The 21,566-nt window shown below is 43.2% G+C and overlaps 1 protein-coding gene across 5 annotated transcripts in view; it reads right to left on the bottom strand.

Moving 5' to 3' along the window:
- Positions 1-21,566, bottom strand: part of fmnl3 (formin-like 3) — a 33,601-nt gene that overhangs the window by 7,135 nt on the left and 4,900 nt on the right. For 4 of the 5 annotated variants that reach the window (XM_062392959.1, XM_062392958.1, XM_062392961.1 and 1 more), the window contains exons 2-20: positions 10,929-11,012; positions 10,726-10,806; positions 10,485-10,561; positions 8,045-8,128; positions 7,457-7,603; positions 6,492-6,600; positions 6,224-6,300; positions 5,718-5,811; positions 4,454-4,528; positions 4,254-4,364; positions 3,997-4,146; positions 3,306-3,407; positions 2,729-3,089; positions 2,279-2,362; positions 2,062-2,186; positions 937-1,139; positions 550-853; positions 385-465; positions 130-259 (exon numbers count right to left, since the gene is read on the bottom strand). In XM_062392959.1, coding sequence (XP_062248943.1) covers positions 130-259; positions 385-465; positions 550-853; positions 937-1,139; positions 2,062-2,186; positions 2,279-2,362; positions 2,729-3,089; positions 3,306-3,407; positions 3,997-4,146; positions 4,254-4,364; positions 4,454-4,528; positions 5,718-5,811; positions 6,224-6,300; positions 6,492-6,600; positions 7,457-7,603; positions 8,045-8,128; positions 10,485-10,561; positions 10,726-10,806; positions 10,929-11,012 — 2,479 coding nt within the window. The remainder of the gene's footprint in view (positions 1-129; positions 260-384; positions 466-549; positions 854-936; positions 1,140-2,061; positions 2,187-2,278; positions 2,363-2,728; positions 3,090-3,305; positions 3,408-3,996; positions 4,147-4,253; positions 4,365-4,453; positions 4,529-5,717; positions 5,812-6,223; positions 6,301-6,491; positions 6,601-7,456; positions 7,604-8,044; positions 8,129-10,484; positions 10,562-10,725; positions 10,807-10,928; positions 11,013-21,566) is intronic. The other variant, XM_062392962.1, reaches the window with a different exon arrangement.

Raw genomic sequence — 21,566 nt, 5'->3', positions numbered from 1 at the left:
ACAAGGTTTCATAGAATTCCGTCCAATCCTTTTTGTGTAATCTTGCTTACAACACAATAAAAAAACCAGCAAACAGACTAAATGTCTTTGGTGAAGGTAATGACAGTTTGATGTTTAGTGTAAACTCACCTGCTGCAGCTTTATCCACAAAGTGCAGTTCGTTGCAGAAGTTAGCCAGTTCAGGGAATTTCTCTTTTATGATGAGAGCTATGTAGTGGAGCAACGTCATTTTTCTGTCTGTGGACTTAGTGTCCAACAGCTGTGGAACAAAAAGAAATTAACACAACTGGCTTCATCAACAATAGCACTGCAACAATACAATGGGATATATAACAGCATAGTAATAAACCGAGCAGTTAAACAAGATCTCCAAATCCTACTCACCAGATCAAGACTTTGTAATTTGAAGCCATAAACACATCCTCTCTTGCTGCTGTTCATGTAGTTCCCCAAAGCCAAGATGATCTTCAAGTAAACCAGAGGAATGAGTGAGTATGAGACACCGACGCCGCGGATACAATAACACCAGACGGAATCTAACCCTCTTACCTCAAGCACCCTCCTCAGCTTGGGTGAGGATTTGACCGACCCCGAAGAAGCGATGACGGCGTTGAGCTGCGGCGTGAGCATGCTGACGTTGTCGGCAAAGTTCCCGACAAAGGTGATGATGTTCATCCTCTGCGTGAGTCTCTCAATCTTGCTGAACAACAGCATGAAGCGATCCTCCTCCGCCAGCTGGTCCAGCGGCCGCCGCTCGCGCTCGTACTGACGCAGCACCTTGACCTCCGACTCCGTGGGCAGGAAGCGCATCAGGCACTCCACGAAGTCCACGGGTAAGGCCTTGAGGTCAAACCTGAGCACAGATCATACATATCTGTGATCTGTTCCATCTTCTCTATGTTTAAAACAGACTTGAAGTTCATAACAAGGGCCTACTTCTCTATTGCTTTGCAGATCTCCTCTGAGGACTTGTTGGCCTTTCGCAGCGTGATGGCCAGGTTCTTGGAGCGATTGGCTTCCAGCAGGGTGACTTTGTTCACCGTCTTCTGGGCCACTTTGCTCTTGGTGCAGGGGTGGTCGACAATCGGACCCTGGGCTCTGGTCTTAAAGAGCTCCTCAAACCTCTCCACGTCCAGCTCCTGCAGATGAGGGACAGTTGAATTATTTTCGCTTTGCTCTTCTCATTGTTTTAAATTGGGCAGGACTCAGTTTGAAAATGTTTCCAATGTGCCGATGAGGATTCATCCACATGTGACTCAAACTGTGATGACAGCTGCTTGGTTTATGGCTGCTATTGCCAGCACTGCCCGAGCTTTTGAATGTTAAACTCTTAATAAATAACACATGAGAATGTTTGTTTTCACACAACTTTCTGTTTGTTGCTGAATCACTTTTGAGATTGTATCAACATTTTCATTTAATCAGAAAGTTTCATTGAGATTTCTGATCTGTTTTTCAAGAGAGACCTGAAAAATTAACAATCAGTAAATAAATACAACACAGAGTTAATAAAAAGAAGGAACACAAGAAGAACTTAATAAAAACTGTTACGAGAATAATAAAAACATCAGATAACAAAGATTTAAAACCACCAAGGGGAATGTCAGATTGCAGCTCAGTCAATTTAAAAGGTGCATAAAACCTGAGGCCAGTTGTACAAACATAAGTGTGAGCGTTATTTTAAGCGTTATCGAGTTTTAAATAAGAGGGTTGGGGTTAGTGTTAGGGTACATCCAACACAGTGTGAAATTTGTCCTTTGTGATAGAACTTAACTCAAACTGCTGTTGATGAGGCAGCTTGACAGGACAGAATACATGAAGAAGTACTGAGCAGTAGTTGTACAGTTAGTAAAAGACCAACTTCATCTAACTGTACAAGAATCCTGTTTTGATTATCAAATTTTAAGTCAAATATTGAATATGACTTTATGTATGACAGTCTGGTGTCAAGACAAATTCCTAAGGGTTAGTATAAATCTACCAGAGTCATTTATTTAAAGTTTCCAGAGACAAAGACATCAAAGTTATCAGTGGAGGTGGAGTTTCATCTGCTTGATTTACCTCCAACACACGTTCATCATCAATCTCATTGAAGACGGTGCCATTGATCTGATTGGGCTTCAGGGCCGTCCAGTTGAACACAGGCAGGCGGAACTTCGTCTTGATGGGCTTCTTGATTCTGATGGCTGTCAAATATATAAATATGTTAACTTGAGCTCTGCCGCCTGCAGTAGAACACACAGTTAGAGATACTCAAGCTTAAAGATGTGGCTCTCACCTGATAGACCCAAACTCAGGATAACTGAGGGACAAGCATCTGACAGAGGTGGAGGAAGTGGTGGTGGGGCTGGTGGACCTACGCCTGGAATTAAAGTGGAAGACAATATTATTTAATTATCCTTTACTATTCTCTTCATACTTTACTGCCTTATTCATTTTGCATGCGCTGAGTTTTTAGTTCTATATGCTCTGTGGTATCATGGCTCAGCGAGTTATCATAAAGAAGTGAAAGAGACAATCTGCCTGCACACATGCACACAGGAAACCAGCCTTGTTTCCTCTTCCTGTCTGGGTTAGAGAAACAATGCTGTGACCCATCACCTGGCACGGATTGACAAAAAGGGGGGGAGCTCAAAATAGAGCTGCACTGTGGCCCTGTACTCAATGTAAGTCAACTTTCACATGTATGTGTCACCAGACATAGTCATTATGAGTCATGGTCTGTCACCTAAGGCTGAGGGCAAAGGTGGGGGAGGTGGTGGAGGTGGGGGAGGCGGTGGGGGTGCTTCACTGGCCGGGGGTAAACTGGTGTCGGGCCCTCCCGGTTCCGTCCATCCTGCTGTCGGGACCAGAGACAGCTGCCCGATGTCACCCAGAGGGATCCCGAGGCCAGTGGCCCCCCCACCACCCACACCAAGCGGCTCGATGGCAATGTCTCCATCGGGCTTCTTGTGCAAACGGATGGTGCCCTGCTGCTCCAGCTCCAGCAGCCGCCTCTCGATGTTGAAGGATCTCTGGAAGGCGGCGTCCTTCTCCTTGATCACCCTCCTCAGGGTGTTGACCTGGGTGTTGGTCGACTCGTACGTCTCCTGAGCGGGCAGCAGGGGGCGATAAAAAGCACAGCACAATGACTCCACAAGCCAAAGACACATCCTGTTTCCTGCTGACCTAATTTGCTATCACAGCAATTTAGCTGCAACAAACATCTGAAACTGATCTTTTTGTGCGAGAACACACAGTGCAAGCAAAGCCTTTCGGATGCAAGGCTTGCAAGCAACAGTGCGTCTGTACGGCTGCCAGCTCACCCGGATTGCCAGCAGGTCCTTATCTTTCTGAAGGAGCAGCTTCTCCAGATCAGCTACTTTCATCATCGTTTCATTCTCAACCTCCAACACCCGCTCCGTCACCTGAGGAAGAAGAGAGGGATGAGACGTGGGGAATTCAAGAACCGGACCGATGTCTCCCAGCTCCACTCCCTCCCCGTATAAACTGTGCATGATCAATAATAGATAAGGCACATCCAGCAGCATGACACAGCAAGAGCTATGTGACATAGGGCTCATAGTTTTGAGATTTGGACCAGATTACACATGTTGTAAAGGAATTTGCATGGAATCTTCAGCCTCATCCTCCCCCAACATTCATGACCCCTGAGAACAGAGTTTGTTATGAAATTCCTTGAGTGATGTCAGGGCTGCCTACGACCTTTCCATGTGAAGAAGGTCTTTTGCAAAGCAGCGTGGGACGCAAAAGCCAACTGCCCAGAAAGAACGAGCCGGCAGCAGAACAATATTAAGACTGTTTCGCGCAAAGCATTTTTCCAGTGTTGTGCACCCTGTAATTACCCTGAACCACTTGTGAAATGCAAACACCGAGTAGATTTATAATTACCACGTAGAAACGGCAGAGTTAAGTACATAGCTGGTGAACCACAACAATCTCATAAATGGGACCAGAGAGCTGTGTTGGTGGTCCGGACTGGGCGGGCACACTCACATGGGACAGGTGCTCCTCCAGTTCTTCCACCTTCTCCAGCGCCGCATTCTTGGTCTCTGCGTCCTCCAGCAGCCCACCCACGTCGAACACGTTGTCCAGGTAGGCCTGGATCTGCACCGACAGCTTGTCACTCTCTGTGTGTTTACATTTCTGAACCGAGGAGAGAAAGAATCACGATGAGTGATATTCCAATCACACTGTACTGATTGAATAGTCTCCGAGTGAGGATATTTTATTAAAAGATATTGTCTCCTCACCTCCAGGTAATCATCCAGTCCCAGCTTGGTGAATTCATACTGCAGATGGACCCTGAAGTTCATGTCCTCAACCGAGTGGACCACGATGTTGACGAACTGCATGCAAGCAACCTGGACCCCAGACACACAGAATAAGACCCAAAGGTATTTAAAGGGGATAGACACACACCAAGAAGAATCCGTCTTGGTTTAACACTTGCCATGAAGTCGATGTTTCCCTCTTCACTGCGGAAGTGGTCCATCAGTCTCTCAAAGCGATGCTTCTCCTTACACACCTGAGAGGCAGGATATTCAGCAGTACAGAGGTTAGTACAGTACAGAGAAACAAGATATTACATTATAATTTTAGAAGGAATGTGATGAGAAATAGTAACAAGGGAGAGAATAAATTATAATAACTATAGAGATAATAAGATTAACATGAAGCGGAAAATGGAAGAATGAGATGTATACAACGTTTCATCTCATGTTAAAATGTTTGTATCAATCTCTATTATGCTAGAGAGTTTTGTCATTATTGGAGATTTTACCCAAATATGTTGACACCAAATGTTGCTCACCATAGATTTGTGTAATTTGACAAGAAACAGGCACCACTTGGGCTTAATGATTATTCAAGAACTATGTTTCCACCGAACTCTATTATTTCATGTGACTCAACATAAGTGAATAAAGTGTTTTGTGACGTTTAAACACATTCCAGAGTCCATATCATCCATCCCAAGATCTTAGCTGTATGTAAACATAGGACAGATTCCTCGATTCGCAACAAGCTGGTCATGGGAAGGGACGCTAGCGAAAGTATAAAAACATTGGAAAGATTTATTTTAGCCAAATTCCTACAGTAAAAATACACTAGTGGAACAGAAGAAAACAAACACTGCTTTCCCAGTGCTTCTCAAATGTATTTTACACACAAAGCTAGACACAGTAGTGTTTGTGGACCTACTCTTCGATTACTGATCCAGCTGCTCTTGAATACTACACATGATTTTCCTATAAAGATCTGCCACCTTGCATTAATATAGAAATACCACCACAGAAATACCATCTTGTTTTGACTAGCAGGCTGATTGGGCCGTTTGTATCTCTGGGGCTTTAGGCTGCGAGGTAATTGTCTTGTTCCGGTGTTTGGTTGACTGTGCAGACAAAAAGCGAGAGGCTAAGCAAACCTTTGTGGTCTGCTGGCTCCCATCAGGGACTTGACTCTTATCATCGTTCAAGGTTGCCGCACATCTGGTGTCGTAATGAGAATAAAACCCCCAGACAGTGTAGAGCTTTGCCTACACCCTCAGTAGACGTGAAATCTCCCAGAGCTCCTCAACTCTCGTCCTTCTACACTGGTCCTCTACGCCTTGACGCACATTATTCAATCCTCACAGAATTAGAAATAAATAACCACTGAACTCTAAACTTAAGATGACGACAATGGTTCAAAATTAATTTCAAAGTTGCTTTGGGCACCTCTTTGAAGTTATCAAACGCTGAAAGGATGATCTCGTGACCTCCTCGGACTAGACAGACGGCAGCCAGCAGCTCAAGGACCAAAGCTTTCGTCCTAGAAGTACAGACAAGATTCATTAGGACAACATATCCGGACACATTTCAACTGCGAAAAAATATTTACACCACAAGAATGTACGTCTGTGCATGCATCCTCCAAACGAGCGCAAATGCATCAAAATGAAGAGGCGGAAATAAATAATTCACACTCGAGTCTGAAGCAGTCTTTTATAGCTATTTAAGTGTTTACCCTCCTTCACTTCATTATGAAGTGATCAGCCCTGGTGGTTTACCACTAATCTCCCTTTAGTAAACATTCTTTTTACAGCCTGTATATACGCCTCCGAGACCCGGCTTCAGAGAGAAGCCGAGCCCCACGGAGAATGGGAAGCATATCATATGAAGTGGCTGCAGGGTTTCCCCCATTGTATGACCCAGCCCTGTGGAGACAGGGTCCCAGTTCTTACCGTGAGTTCTTATTGTTCAAGCTGAGCGCAATTTCATTGACTGCGTGTGCGTGAGACATGACCATATTGAAGCCATACTGCATGAAGAAGACAGAAAGAGAGAACATCATGGGGTCAGTAAAACCTGGGTTTATACACACACAGCACTTTGCTGCAAAGGTAACACACGTTTATAACAACTTGACATTATCTGGGTCACATAGGTTTTCACCCGTGTGTGAATCTCTTTATAACTGCAGCTCTCAAGCGGAGTGCGGTTGTTTGTTACCTGGTAGTTCATGATTGCTCTCAAGCACATGATGCACACGTGCACATCATCCTTCTGGCTCACAAGGCGGGAGTTTTTGATGGTTTTGGTGGTGGAGACTGAGCCATAGCTGCAACAGATGGCGGCACATGTTAACATCCTGTGTAGAGCTGCATTCACCACACTTTCTTACATCCACTTTGTTGTTTATAAACGCTCCTTTCATTATTACAGAAATGTATGTTTTGTTCATGACTCTTGTTTCAAGTGTGTCACATGGAGAGAAACACAGAGAGAGAAAATTACAGAGAACGAGGTCTGACAGAAAAAACTTCTATGGCTTTTGAGGTTACAGATGCATTATGGGAGCCTGGTTCCCTTGCTGCAATGAACAGACCGACTGATGTTATGTAACTGCATTGCACATTCATCATGTGCATATCATTTTACTTTTCTATGATCATATGATGCATATCTTTATTTATTTCCAACATTTCTTAAATAACGTAAAGTTATACTAATACAAATTTTCATCTTAATTTGCTTCTAAGTGTTAGAAAATCTATGAAAAATATTCATTAGGAGTATTTCTGAAATGCTTAAATTCATCTAATGCTTTTGTGTGTGTTATCTCCGTAGCCTAGTGATGAAGAGGAGAATCATAATAGTCCAACATGTGCTGCTGCTCCCAGCTGGCTCTCATCTGAAGACAGTGCAGAGGCACATCTGGACAGATTAGGGAGGACGATGAACAAAGTCAGACACAGGACAAGAGGTCAGAGACTTTCAGTTACTCCATCTGTGATACTGCTCATCCTCTGACTGAGTTTGGGCAGAGCCTTGAGGTCAACAGGGAGGTCAGCAGACCAGTGATGGCACAGGGACAACTGGTTGGCATGCTAATTCTTTATAGCATTCAAGGTTAGCAGAGCGAGGCGTTTACAGGGATAGGCAATAGGCGGGGAAGCTGGCTTAGCAATACGTACCGGAGGACAGACTGGCGGGCAGAGCGCACCAGTGTGTTGCAGAAGGGTTGGGTGCCCGAATGGTGCAGATCTTCTATAGACCTGCTCCAAGACTTAGACTTGTCCAAGAAGCCTTCCTCCCCATTCTCCTGCCCCTCAAAATCCAACCTGGGCCACATACAGACAGACAGACAAGCCAACACAGAGGCATGGGGGAGTAGATGAGAGGCGGGGGGGGGGGGGGGGGGGAGCTTAGGTTAGTGAGGCGGCCTGGTAGAGAGCCAGGGGTTATCACAAGAACTATCATCAAGCTGCACGATAAAGCTCAGCACAGAGATTCTACCCCATCCAGGCAAAGTATGGCTCGGGACTACACCGCATAGCATGTGTCCAAAAACACATTGAGTTTGCCAAGTATGCAACAAGGCATATCCGAGGAACGCAATGTGCCAAGAGCACATTTTAGATGCACAAGCAGTTTATAACAGGCTCAGAAGGACACATGTGTGTGTTAACCCAGCAGCTGGATCTACTGCCCAACCCAGTTCCTTTTGACTAGGGTCAGGAGGTGTGTGTGCATGTGTGCGTGTGTGTATATAAAGTACTCACATGACAGCACACTGAGCAAAGGAGAGATACTCCACCAGGACGTCGAGACCTCTGTTCTCATCATTGAGGAACTCCCTCACCCACCTGTGACGCATGAGAACAAAGAGAGGTTAGCAGGGCACCAGATCAACTACACACCCTTATCCTTTAGGACTGGAGTTCACCCATCAAAGGAGAAAAAGGAGAGCGACGTGAGGCCGACTAATTAAAAGAGTTAATCTGGTTCATAAGTCAGGTCATGGTCATCCTTCCTTTCACTAAGGAGAACTAAGGATGACATCTATTATGTTATTAGGTGGAATACCTCCTGGATTAAAAGGACAAATATAATAATAACAGTATGATTTATTTCGCAGCACCTCTCTAGACACCCAATGACAGCTTACAATATATGATTAAAAAAACAAGCCTTAAAATCTAATTAGGAGACACAAACAACCTTCAATACAACATATGTAATGCAAGTAAATAAAGTAGAAATAGTGTAGTTTAAAACTAAAACCAGGGTTAAGAGGCAAAGACACCTCACAGTACAAAATACTAACTTTGAATGCATATAAGTGAAATCATCAAGGCAATGGATTGAATGAATGTGTACAGGAACCTGTGGATGTGCATTAATATGATCCTACGCTTATATGTGCATGTTCACATCTGTATGTGTGTGTAACTATGTTACTATGTGACGTGTTAAGTGATGTTTTGTAGAGCGACAAATCTGTCGATTAATTTGGAAATATTGAAAGTAATTGCTGTTTGTGGTTCCACTCCACTGTATTGAGACCACGTCTCTGAGGGGGGGGACTAGAAGACTGAAAGAAAAACGTCAAGAATGCAATGGAAAGAAAAGTGGAGCGAGGGTTCAGGTTTCCTCCCCATTTAACTCCAGTTTTGTGGAGTGAGAAACGACTCCAAACAAAGGAATTCCCACTGCGACGAGAGAAAGAATGTGCAGGGCATAAGGCTGAAGGAGCTGGGCTCATTTCTGAATCCGTGACAGCCGACAGTATTTATCCTGCCTCCCCCACGGACCCGCTTGTCTTCCTCCCCACTTTTTCAGGGAACTCTTGTCTTAGGGTGGTGGGGGGGGGGTCCCGCAGGATTGGGGTGAAAGGTTCTTAAAATAGTCACAAAGTGTGGGTCATGATGAGGGACTGTTGATCAGCCAATGGCAGGAGGGCAATCAGCTGCCTCAAAGTACAGCGGAGGGAAGGAGGAAGGAGGGAGGAGAGGTGAGCGGAGGAGGGAGAAGGGAGGAGGGAGGAGGGAGGAGGAAGGAGGAAGGAGGGAGGAGGGAGGAGAGGTGAGCGGAGGAGGCAGGAGGCAGGAGGCAGGAGGGAGGAGGGAGGAGAGGTGAACGGAGGAACAGAGCAAAGCAAACAAAGCAGGGAGATTGGGTGCAGGAGGTAAGAGGAGGTGGGGGGGGGGTTAAACTGAGCCAGGCTTGATCATCAGTTTCCTGTCTAACACCCCCCCTCTCCTCTCTCTCTCCCCCCTTTGCTTCTGACACCCTGCTCCTTCCTCCTTTGCCCATTCTACCCCCCCCCCCCTCAACTCCTCTTCCAACCAGTTGCTATTTCAGATTTTTCTTGGCAATCTCAGGAATAACACATTAGAAAAGGGCCCAGGAATCAGACACACAATAAACCAGCATCTGTTACACTTAATCCCGCCCACGAAAAGCCTGCTGAAAATAGCTCTCCCTTCTTTTCCTCTTTGCCTTTGAGTCTTTCTGGGAAATACATTGAAACTGTTGAGACTGTTATTCATGAAGCCTGATTTGGAATATGAGTTATTCTTGGAGCTTGGTGAATGCTATGGAAAAATAAAAAGCATTTCATTTTTTTTTTTACACAGTTCCTTCAGTGGCAGCACATTTCTAATACGCGAGTATCTGTGTAACCTCAGATAATAAAGTCAAAAATCCAATGACTGCAACAGTGAAGGCAAAGGCCACAAAGGCTTGCGATAACATTCACATACACACCGGGTGCATAGTGAACTGTGCTGTCTTGCAGTGACAGAGTACAACAATAGCTTTCTTGGTTTAGCGTGTGAGACATGTGTAAACATTAAAGTATCCTTATGTGTGTGTGTGTCCGGTGTGTGTGTGTGCGTTTCACAGGGTTCAGCGTTGGTCAGCCAGGCTTCCTGTCCCTCTGGCATCCACAACAAAGCTTCCTGCTCAACACTATGGGGGAGTGGACGAGGCAGCACAATGGCTACCATCTGGGCATTACGAGGACCAGCTCTATGAAGTGGAGCTGCAGAGCTTGGCAAGTTAGAACAATAGGAGGAGATCAGGGCACTAGAGAAACCGCCCTGGGTCCCTGAAGCAGCGGCAGCACCACAAGCACAGACGGGGACTGTTCTTATGAGCCAAGACAATAATGTGGTTTCCTTGAGCTCCGGGCCAAATGAGAGATAAGAACTGATTTACCCGATGTGGTTTGTCCGCAGCGATATCTCCAGCTCCCTCAGGACTTTTGTGGATTCCTGCACCCGCCTGCGGAACTTCTGTGCGACATAAAAGAAAGAAACAGTTTAGCGGCAGATTTATCGTCGTTCGCAGTTCGGCCCTAATGAGCTGTGAGGGTTGACAGGCTCTTAAACAGTTTCACTTAAAAAAGACTTTGATGTGTAAAGTTGCAGTTTACACAGAAAGGCCATTTGCACCCCACCTTGCGCGTGACTCCGGGGTCTAAGTAGCCTCGCAGCTTCTGGATGTAGGTGTGCGGTGGATTCTTCACCTGAAACCTCTCCTGAAGACACACAACAGGGTCAGAATTATTATATTGTGCGTTTGCTGAGGTCATCGGGTTGGCAGAGTAACACAGGCAGTGGGATTGTGTTTAGATTTGGCAGTTTTTCAATGAGAACGCACCTGGTCGCAGATCAGGTCCCATTTCTTCTCATTGTCATACTGTCTCAGGAGCCGGGCTTTGTCTGGAGGCAGGTTCATAGAATTCTGAGAATATATAAAACAAAAGCATTAGTTATATCTATAATATATATAAAATTCCATATTTTAACCATTTGATCACTTGTAGCAGCTGTTTGGTTAGAGTACTGTGTATCACTTCCTGTGTTGACTTTCAGCATCCTGCCGCAGGAGATGATCTGCATCTCCGCTGCACTCTCGAGTCTCAGTATCATTCAGGCAACACTTTGCTTATAGTAGGAACCTTTTATCAGACCTGTTATCTCCTCCTGCAATAAAAAACACTTGATGCCTGAATGAGACGTATCAAGGCGGCAAATTTACCACAGCTCAGATTAAACATCGGATGCTCTAATTTGTGTCTGTAGAAAAATCCCCTTCAGTGTTTTGTGTCTTTGTTACCACGGTAAAATTAATAATAACACAAACTATATGACGTGACGTTTTTGGATTATTTACTTCCTTGAAGTGAAAAGCTCATAATCAGGGTATGACAACTTAAAAATGAGGAAGTGCAGCAACACAAGGGAGCTGGTCAGCCCCTGAAACTGATCGCCTCAGCATTTCTCTGTGAAGACACATGAAGGATTGTTTGTACTGGGAACTCGCATTTACACCCATTACATCCCCACAACTGGCCCGGCAGCTTGACTTTTAACCTGCTGCTATTACTCAGCCCGCCCTCTCAAGCACAACATTAACCCATCCCAGGCCAGCCATGATGCTCACACTGGTCTTTCCATAGAGGAAAAAAACTACATATATTTGTTATCATGACAACCACTCTGACTAGTGGAAATTCATGTGCCAGTATTTTAAAATTCGTTTTTCCGCATCAGGACGACATTGCTAACTCCATCGGCAGAATGATGAATCATGTGGTGATGACTAAGAGGTTCCATTAAAGTAGCAGGTTTTTGTGATCACAATTGAACATATGCTAAAACAAACTAGAATAGCCCGTAGAGCGCAAACCTGTGCCACAGTCCTCTTACAGTATCAGCTACACATTGGTGAGAGTTAGAAGGTGTCTAGCCCTATTTGCTAAGGGATACCAGTCCCCTAAATAAGTCTGTATTGTTTAATCAAGATTTAGAAATAATTCTCTGAGGAATCAACAAAAAAGACGACAAATCTTGAAATGTTAAAGTCTAGAGTTCCTGGATGCAGCCCTGATCTGAACCTGCACTAAAACCTAATGGGTTATTTCCTGAACCATAAGGCATCTGAAGTTTTTGCGTAATCCTGCGAACTAACACACAAACGGAGACAAAAACATAACCTCCATGGCGGCGATAGTAAAGGAACGGTTAACCTCAAAAATATTTGAAAAATGCAGATAATAAAATGCCTGACAAATCTTTAACAGTCTCTAACTGTGGAGGAATACAATGCCAAGATGTGCGTATGGGGCTTTTGATTTAACCTGCTTTGTAAATCCCATGACGGAGAGGAGAGAGACACAACATGCATACCAGATGTCCAGAATTACAGGAGGAATGTGTCTTGTTTATAGTAGTAGTTTATAGTAGTAACTTTTCTCTCTTGTCTGACCCCCAAGCTGCTCTCTCCTCTGTCTGTCTGAGTATTTTAACAAAGGCTGGACACAACCCACAACTTTATACTCAACAGGTTTTAAAAAATAGTTAGTGATTATCATAGAAACATAAATATAAGAAAGAAAAACACATATTCAAAGAACTTTCATTAACTGATTACAGTAAATGAAATTGATGCTTTATATGAATAATAATCAACGGATTTAGGGTAGTGCAGAAACAATTTGTTGATTTATTCATTACTCAAACAGTAACTATCTTGATAATCAACTTAAAAGTTAAATGGCCTAACATTCTCTTGCCCCTACATTTAATGATTTTCTGAAGACATCTGAATACACAACCTTTTGCTCCGGAAAACCATGATAGGAATTTATCAGTTTATGGCTAAAACAACAGGTTGGGTTATTGATAGTAACTTAGTAAGTTCAAGTGGTCGCTGTAATGAATTAGAAGCATATGGAGACTTTGAATAGACCTCAGATTATGTTCCATAGGCCTGGTTTTGACACAAAACACCCAGATATCTGCTGCAGCATCTGTTCAGTTCCAAAGTCCAGCTCCCTTTGTTTTCCCCCCTTCATTTCTCTGTTATTTGATTCTGAATTACATACATGAAGACCACACACACACACATAAATACACACACACACACACACACACACACACACACACACACACACACACAGACACACAATTTCAATAATGATCAGTAAAAGTACAAGGAGCCCTGTCCCTTCCCCACAGAATAAATATTAATTCTCGTTATTAGCAAAGCCCACACCGGAGACTCTGATAACATTCTGCTCTCTGTCAGTTAGAGCCTCAGGTGATGTAAACAAATACAGGTGGAACTGTGAGCAGCCGCGTGTGAAGAACTGTTTGAATAACAGGTATGAAAGCTACATGAACGTGGGCATAGAGAGGAGACTTCTCCCTCCACCAGACCAAAAGCAGAGGGGATGTTTTCTTTCTCACTAGATTTGGGTAATTTGAGCCAAGTAACCCAATTTAGCTAATTTCATTTCACTTTCTCCCACAGTGATGCTATCTCACGCTTCCTGTTTTTTACGAGAAGCTAAAAGAAGTCGTTTCCATGGCGGTGAGGGGGCTGGTGTGGCTCCTTTTGGTTTCAGATACACCCCCGGTCCATTTGAAGGATGAAATACTACAGAAATGCCAAAAATGTCTGGTGCTTGTTAATGTAGCCACGTTGCCCACATGCGCTCTCCTCCTCCAGCGAGGCCCTTCTGGTTCGACCTGAGACCGGATCAACAAAGGATTCAATGTGGAGCTTTGTTTTGATTTGGTACTGTGCCATTCCCATCCTTTGACATTTGAGCTATTTTTTTCCTCATAGAAAATGGCTCACAATGGCTGGTGGGCAGGGTCAGTGTTTGCCCCCTGGTGCAGTGTGGAGCAGAATCCAGCTAAAACACAACAGCACTGCACAACCAGATGAACCGGTTCTATTATCAACACTATCCCTCTGATCAGTACACCCCCATTGTGAGCCAGGACAAGAGAGTGAGTCACCACACAAGGCCACCTAGGAAACAAAATGGAAACTCCACTGTATTTAATGTATTTCAATTAGTAGAAAGATGATTTTTTGGGAACTTTTTTTGTAGATTTCTTTCAAAGAAAAAAACTCCTATTACAGCAAAGAAGTAAAAACGAATTCTTTGTTTTACATTGTTATACACTGTAAAAAAAGAATCTGTTACTTTTTTAAGAAAAAAAACAAATCATCATCATTTTTGGTGATATAGCTTTTATTCAATATATATATATATATATATTTAAAGAGGTTAATGTGAACTCTAAATAAACTAATCATTGCTGGTTTTTTTATAAAAGTATTAAAAGATTAACCTGACATATCAACGTTAGTTTAATTTATAACTGAACATATTGGTTGTGCGCCTGACTAATAATTCAAACCGAAAAGAGAACATATCATGCACAAGAAAAGTAAAGAAACATAAAGTGGGAGAAGCATTAAGAGGGAAAAAAAGGTGGTGGAGCAGCACAGGACAACCGAGGTTTAAACTCTAAAACAGAAAGACATTTGAGCCGCTGACAAAGGAAGAGGAAGGTTTCAAGGAGTTGTTTTAAAGTAGTTGACGGGGTCAGGTTGCTGCTTAAGGAGCCATGGAGAGTCCAGGAGAGCCATCAAGGACTCAGCAGAACGCTCATGTCACGCACACGCCCCCACCACTGAGGGGGGAAAGGGGGGGGAAGCTGGAGAGGCCATGGTCACTGCAGACTTCAGAGTGAACATGGCAACTCCATCTGCCCTCCACTGGATGGCTTCCTAATCCGAGCTGATTTACAATTAGCCCTGAGGTAAGACTCTGACCTGCAGCTCCGGCCGGAGGCCCCCAGACAGACGAATGAAAAGGATGACAAGATGTTTCCTCCCTCGTCTCTCTATCACAGCTTCACACTCTCAGTCAGGATGAGATATCACACCACCATTCTCCAAACCCTAACCACAAATCACTCTGCCTGTTTGTTTTTCTAGCAGACAATGCATCACCAATTTACTCTCAAAGTTGAAGATGTTTATTCTGCATGCTCTCTGTGGTAAAAAGTAAACTTGCATTGTTGTCATTGAAGAATGTGCTTTTCATAAAATTGCACAAACCAATGTTCTGGGAAACTGAGTAAGGTGTTTCATTTTGATATGAACAGGAGTTTGTGAACTTTACTCAAAAGCTTGAAGAAGAAGTGAGCTGTTAAACTTTGTATTTCCAGTAAATGACGTCTACCAAAGAGGTTTTGTTTTCAAACTTGTCCGTTTATTGGTATGTTGTTTTTTTTGTAAGCAGGAGTACACTCAAAAACTCCCACAGAACTTGGTGGGAGGAAGTGGTATCCATCAGTGAACAACCCATTCCAGTTGAATATGGATCCGGATCAGGGGAACCAGGAACATTCTTTTACTTTTGTTAACCTTGAAAGATCTTTCAGCATTTTCCTTGATTTCTCATAGACTAATTCCCAATCTGGATCTAATGAAGTTAAATGTGGTTTCTTAAGGGGACTGTTGGGCCTTGGCGTAGCTATGCACTCTGCTGGGTGCCATTCTCTTAGTCTATACACTTTTGTCAGTGATTTATTTCATTTGTTGTAAAGAATGAAAGACTAGATGAGATTGCGAAACTGATTAAAACTGACTGATTTATTGATCCTGATTTGTAGCAGGCCTACTGTCTGAAGCTGTACTCTTTGTGCAGCACAGTCGATCTGGCTTAGATAAATCCCTTATAAGTGGACTAGGCACAGTTGTAGGCCTGAAACAATAATAGAACTTTAATGCTTTATCTTATATCATGTACATTTAATTTCCCCACTGTAATACCCTAAAGGTGGCCTACCAAGGAAATGGATTCAGTGTGATTGTACTGTATCGGTGGGCTGGAAACGCAGAGTCTATCTACTCTGGTAGGTTAACACAGGCCAGACCTAGTTGTCATCAGCTCGGAGGGAAAGGAGTGGGTGGTTCTAGTGCAAACCACGCTGGACGGAGCCTGTGGCAGTTCAGACATAGGGCACACACAGCCGTCCAGAACCATGACAAGTCTGAGATCAGCTCATCAGGGAGGGGTCTGGGAAGAAAGGACCCGCGGCACTACTCAAATGGAAGCTGGCCCTGCCAACATAAAGGTCACAGCCTCACACAACACAGCACTGAGCTTGGAAAACACAATCCAAACAAAGAGCTGGTTATTGTCATATTAGACAGTGAGGGCACTAGAGGCTGAAAAACTAAATTAATAATAAAAACTACAATAAGAGCCAAAAATGTGAACGTTAAAAGAATAGCTTGACATTTTAGACATGCTAATTAATCAATCAATATACTGGAATCACAACATTTGTAAGCTTAATCGTTTCATATAGGACTTTTATAGTTCTGTTCACATGGATGTCAGAAGCATTAATCCTGTTAGATTCGCGTGTGCCCGTCTACTCATGCAACAAGATCTGGCTGCACGAGCGTCAATACAGGGAGCTGCTCGACTGAAGCCACTGCCAAGCGTAAAGGCAGATGTCCAGTTGGATTCCTGAGTTTACAAGCAACGAAGATATCGTGGAGCTTGATGAAAACAATCCCATGCATGAGATGTGCGAAATGGAGTTGATAATACTGTGAGAATCTCTGAGAACATTTAATGGCACATCACTGAAGAAGGTAGTGAAGTTCTCCACATGCACATATCATAAAGTGGGTCTGTCGTTACATTAATATGCTAGGATAAACTATACAGCATTAATATGCTACAACCACTTTTTGTTTTACGGTCAAGTGTTTCAGTGAACTAACAACACAAAATCTTTATTAGCAGATGTGACACATCACACACGCCTTTAGTCAATTTTTTCCTCTGATAAAAACAATATTTATTTAATGTCTACACCAAACACTGTAGCACCAGCAAAGTATGATGATCTTCAGTATGTCAGGTTATTTCTTAATGCGAACATTAATATTTTAATAATGCACCAGTTCATAGGATCCCTGCACAATTTACAAAATTTGGTTACCAAGAATGTCTAACATATACAAAATTTATAAAAAAAAGTAAAAAAAGTATACTTACCACAATGTAAATTTGTAACTTGAAAACTAAAACCAACCAAAACTAAGTTATTATACTTTTCATTCTTTAAACGATTTGTAGACAGGTAAATTGAAATCAATAGTCAGACTTTTTTGTTCCAAGTTCAGAGATGAATCCTATTTGTTTCTGAGACTTGAGGATCTGAACCCTGAAAAGAAACAGTTATGAACCGAGACTTCAAATAAAAGCATTAATCAGCTTTTCCACATCCTGTTTGGACGGAAATCTTGTGACTGTTGCTTTATGCTTCATGGGATAAAAGGTTGATAAAATATTGCTACAACTTGATATGGCTGCTGAAGGTTAGATCTGAGTCCAGGAGAACACTCAGATTTATGTTTGTGTTGAAAAATGCAGGAAATCTTTCTTTTTTCCTCATATTATGTTTCAGAAAAAGACTTCAGGGATCTTGTAAGAGAGGAAAATGCTGAAAAGGGAAAATGTTTAAACAAAGGGTAAAGTCTGGAGAGGGTAGAAAAATCTAGAGCCCTGATCCCTGTCAGGAAGTGGGAGCCAACGAGGAGGCAAAGAAAACACAACGAATATGGGACCTGGCACGACTTTGTTTTCTTTCAGCATATTAACTGAGCATATTTTAGAAGGGAAAGTAATGCAGCAGGCCCGGCTGTGCCAGAGGTGGCTGGATATAGTTCAAAATAAATGTCTCTCTCAGAAAAAAAAGAAGAAGAGAAATAAATAACTGCCTCCACCCTCAGAAACGCCAAGACAGACAGGAAGGGTAAATACGGCGCTGACGTCTGGGCGTGTTGTCGGCCGTACATCACGTACACTTTACAGTAGATTATGAGATTACATGAGGCGGGTCTACTCAAGCCGGATGACCTGATATGATGACGTCATTCGAAGTAAACGTAAGTGTGAATCAGGCTCTGCCGATGACAGCATCTACAAACACCACACCAGCTTTTTATTAAGACATGGTGCAGCCGGTGCTAAAGTTAGAATTCCTCCTTTTCCCTGATACTGAAAGACAATGAGAGGAGACAGGATGAGAGGCTCGGCCGTGGTCGTCACGGGGGCAGCAGGGACTTCCTGCGCTCTTCAGGAAACCGAACACTGCCCTGAGTAATGTGGGGTTTGTTCAGGAGCTGCTCTGAGTAATACGAGTGTGTGTTGTTGCACATCGAACATCCACAATCTGTTTGTGTGGATGAATGAATGTGTGTTTGTCCAGCTCCAAGGTAAAACCTCACTGAGCTGAAGGCAGCAGAGCAGAGTGTGAGAAAACACAGCCCCCCCTTTCTCTGGGCAGACACCCGATCGCCCTGTCACTCTTTTGTGAGGTAACCCGAACCGGGCAATCACAACAAAGCGCGAGTCCTCCTGCACAAAGATGCTGGAGGAGCAGGAGGGAGACACTCACCAGCCCTCCCAGCAGCTCTGTTTTCAGGGCTTCTCCTTGGCCACGCCTCCTAATGCTGATCCTTGTTTACAAAGCAAATATAAACCGACTCAGTTAAGAGTTTGTTTATTGAGATACAACACAACAGGTAAAGACATGCGCCTCATTTACGTGCTAATGTCGTGTCAGCGGGCAAACCTCATTCTTGACATGTGGATCCCAAAGCATGAAGCAAGTGACGACACTGGAAAACAAGTGATTAGACAACAAAGGTTCAACGAAACTGTTTTCTAATTGTAAAAGGTGAAAGGTGAAGACGTCTGTAAACTCAATTTATCTTCAACAGATACAAGATGAGTTTTATAGTAAATAATAGATAACAAAGAGATACAAATGAAAAACAACTAAAGGCTTTGTCAGTGGATTTTCCTTAAGCTTACTTACTTAAACAATTTACCAATTTTCAGAATTGCTGTTGATGAATTATTGATTCTTAAAAAATCTAAAAAACATGTCACAATTAAGACTGTAACCTTAGTTACTGTTTACACTGTTTTTTAATAACAAGTAAATTTTCATATTATTATTATGTAAACACTGATTCCTGTTGCATATTAAGAAGTGTAATGTTTGCTTAGAATTCTGTTTATTATATCATTATTGAAATCAGGAAGGACTTCTACGAAACTTGCTGGAAGGATGTTGTATGAGTCGGGAAGAACCCACAACATTTCTGTGTATATCCAGAGTTCCCCTTGAATGGATATTTTTGAGTGTGTGCAATTTGGAGCAGTTCTAAATAAAAATCCAGATCTATTGAATTTAAAAGTGGCTTCATAAAGGGACTGTTGGGCCTTTGCAGTGGTGTTCCCTCTACTCAGAGCCATTCCAGTATTAACTTGATCATAAAGGTGATTGGTCATGTACATGTGCTGTTGGGAAATTTAAAGTTGGGTGTCAAACCTGTCCCACCATGTCTGTGATAATGAATAATTAGACTGTGTGTGAGAAACTGTAACCCGTGTGTTACCGACCAACCAGAGAACAAGACCCATCCAGAAAGAAGCGTTATATTACCAAAGATAAGCACAGACAAATGGCCGAGACTCAAGGCTTCGCTAACGGCTGAAACCTAATGTGGCGTTGAAGCTCAAATCATGTAGCGCTAAATCCCTGTTAAATCAGCAAGTAAGGGAAACACAGTTTGCAGCTGTGGTGTGATGTTCTCAGCCTCCTCCTGCCCTCGTGCTAATCCACCACCTAACCTTCTCCGGCCTGAGCACACTCTGAAGCCTCCTTCAGCTTCTCCCATGAACTCGCGTCTCCTGGACTGTGACCTCTGAGTCTCTCTTTTGGGAGAAAATAACTTTCCCTCTGGTCCCTTCTTTTACAACACAACCAAATGGACATTCCACGGCCACTCAGAGCATCAGGAAGTTGTGGAAACGCCATTTTGGGTTGATAACTCAAGAACCGCCTCCCACAGCCCATTTGCAAATGTGTTTATTTATGACATGGCGGTGATTGACGGCAGTGATAGCTGGGTTGGAGCTAGAGACTATCATCATCACAGAGTTCTTTGAAGCCCAACCAACAACAACAGCCTGTGATAAAGATGAAAATGTCCTTAAAGCTCAAGGTCCCAGATGTTCCCCGAGCTTCAAAAGTGAGTGAAGTTGAAATGCACAGTTGTTTACCAGACCTTATCTCTGCCGTTTTGATGTGAAACTATTCGACAATAACTATATTATTCAACACAGACATTTTTAAACATGTCAAAGTTTCTGGGAAATATGGACACAAACAAAGATATTAAGGATGTTAATAGCGACTTATTAATGAATGTGAAAATTGGAAGTATTCCTTCATTCCTGTGCAGTGGCAAACATCCTGTTTGTTCTCCTCTGTGCATCCGTGCACATCCCAGGGAAGCCCCGGCCAACTGATGATATATACAGGGAATGTCAGGAATGCAGGTACACGAAAGCCTCAATAACTCATGCCGGCCGGGCCCTTTGACACACTGCCAGGTTAAAACGATGAAGGTCATACAAAGGGAAAGGGCAACAACTGTGAGCCTGAGCTGCACAGAATGACAAGTTGTGAATTAAATGAACTTTCCAAAGATGTTTTCCCCTGGTGCTGAAGATAAAAGAAAGAGGAACAAAAACCAAAACAATTAACAGAATTCACATGAGTCCCATTAGCAGTCACAAGTCTTTGAAAAATCCCCCTTTGTTTCTCAATATGACTTCATGAGTTTAAGTGTCACAGTGACACGGCAGCGCAAGTCATGAAAAAAGAGAAACGACAAGATAAAAAAACACAATGCTATTATGGGAAGGCCTGGGAAACAATTAAGTTACATCACTTGTGTATAGCAGAAGTAGCGCCAGGCCCAGCCGTGTAATATACTGGATACCAGTTTACAGCCGTTTCACTGGGCGTCAAACGAAGGCACAAAAGGCAACAGGGGATGAGGCCCCCCTTCTGAAACAACACTGACTGACAGAGTCCCCATTGTACTGAGGAGGAAACCACTTCTCCAACCTACAGCCTTGGTGCAGCTGCATTAGAGCAGCAGGCAAACCCCCACTGACACGCACAACTACACACACATACACAAACCCCCCCCCCAAAAAAAACATATGCATATTACAAACATGCGCAAAAAATCAATAAATCCACACATTTTGTAGTTATGTGACTTTAAAAAAAGGGGAAAACAAATATTAGCTCTGCTGTCTCTTTGCAGGGTTTAAAGGAATAGTTTGACCTTCTACACTTGTCAGCGGCTGGATGGAGCTTCATATCGGTAGTGCAGACATCAGCCTGACATCAGTGCCATCACCATGAAACCACTCAGGTAGAGCTCAGGAGGACATCTCAGACAGAATCTATGTCGAATGTGGACTTGCTACATCTGCTCAGTCATGGTCTTTAACTTGACCTTTGCTTTCCAAAATAACAGCACGCAGGGAAGAAGAGAGGCAGTTAAAGTTGCCATAAAGCCCGGCACAGATTGGGG

The sequence above is a fragment of the Platichthys flesus genome, chromosome 7 (assembly GCF_949316205.1).
Source record: "Platichthys flesus chromosome 7, fPlaFle2.1, whole genome shotgun sequence".
In the NCBI taxonomy this organism is placed as follows: Eukaryota; Metazoa; Chordata; class Actinopteri; order Pleuronectiformes; family Pleuronectidae; genus Platichthys; species Platichthys flesus.
Note: the sequence above shows the minus strand (reverse complement) of the source record. Positions and strands in the feature narration are given on the sequence as shown.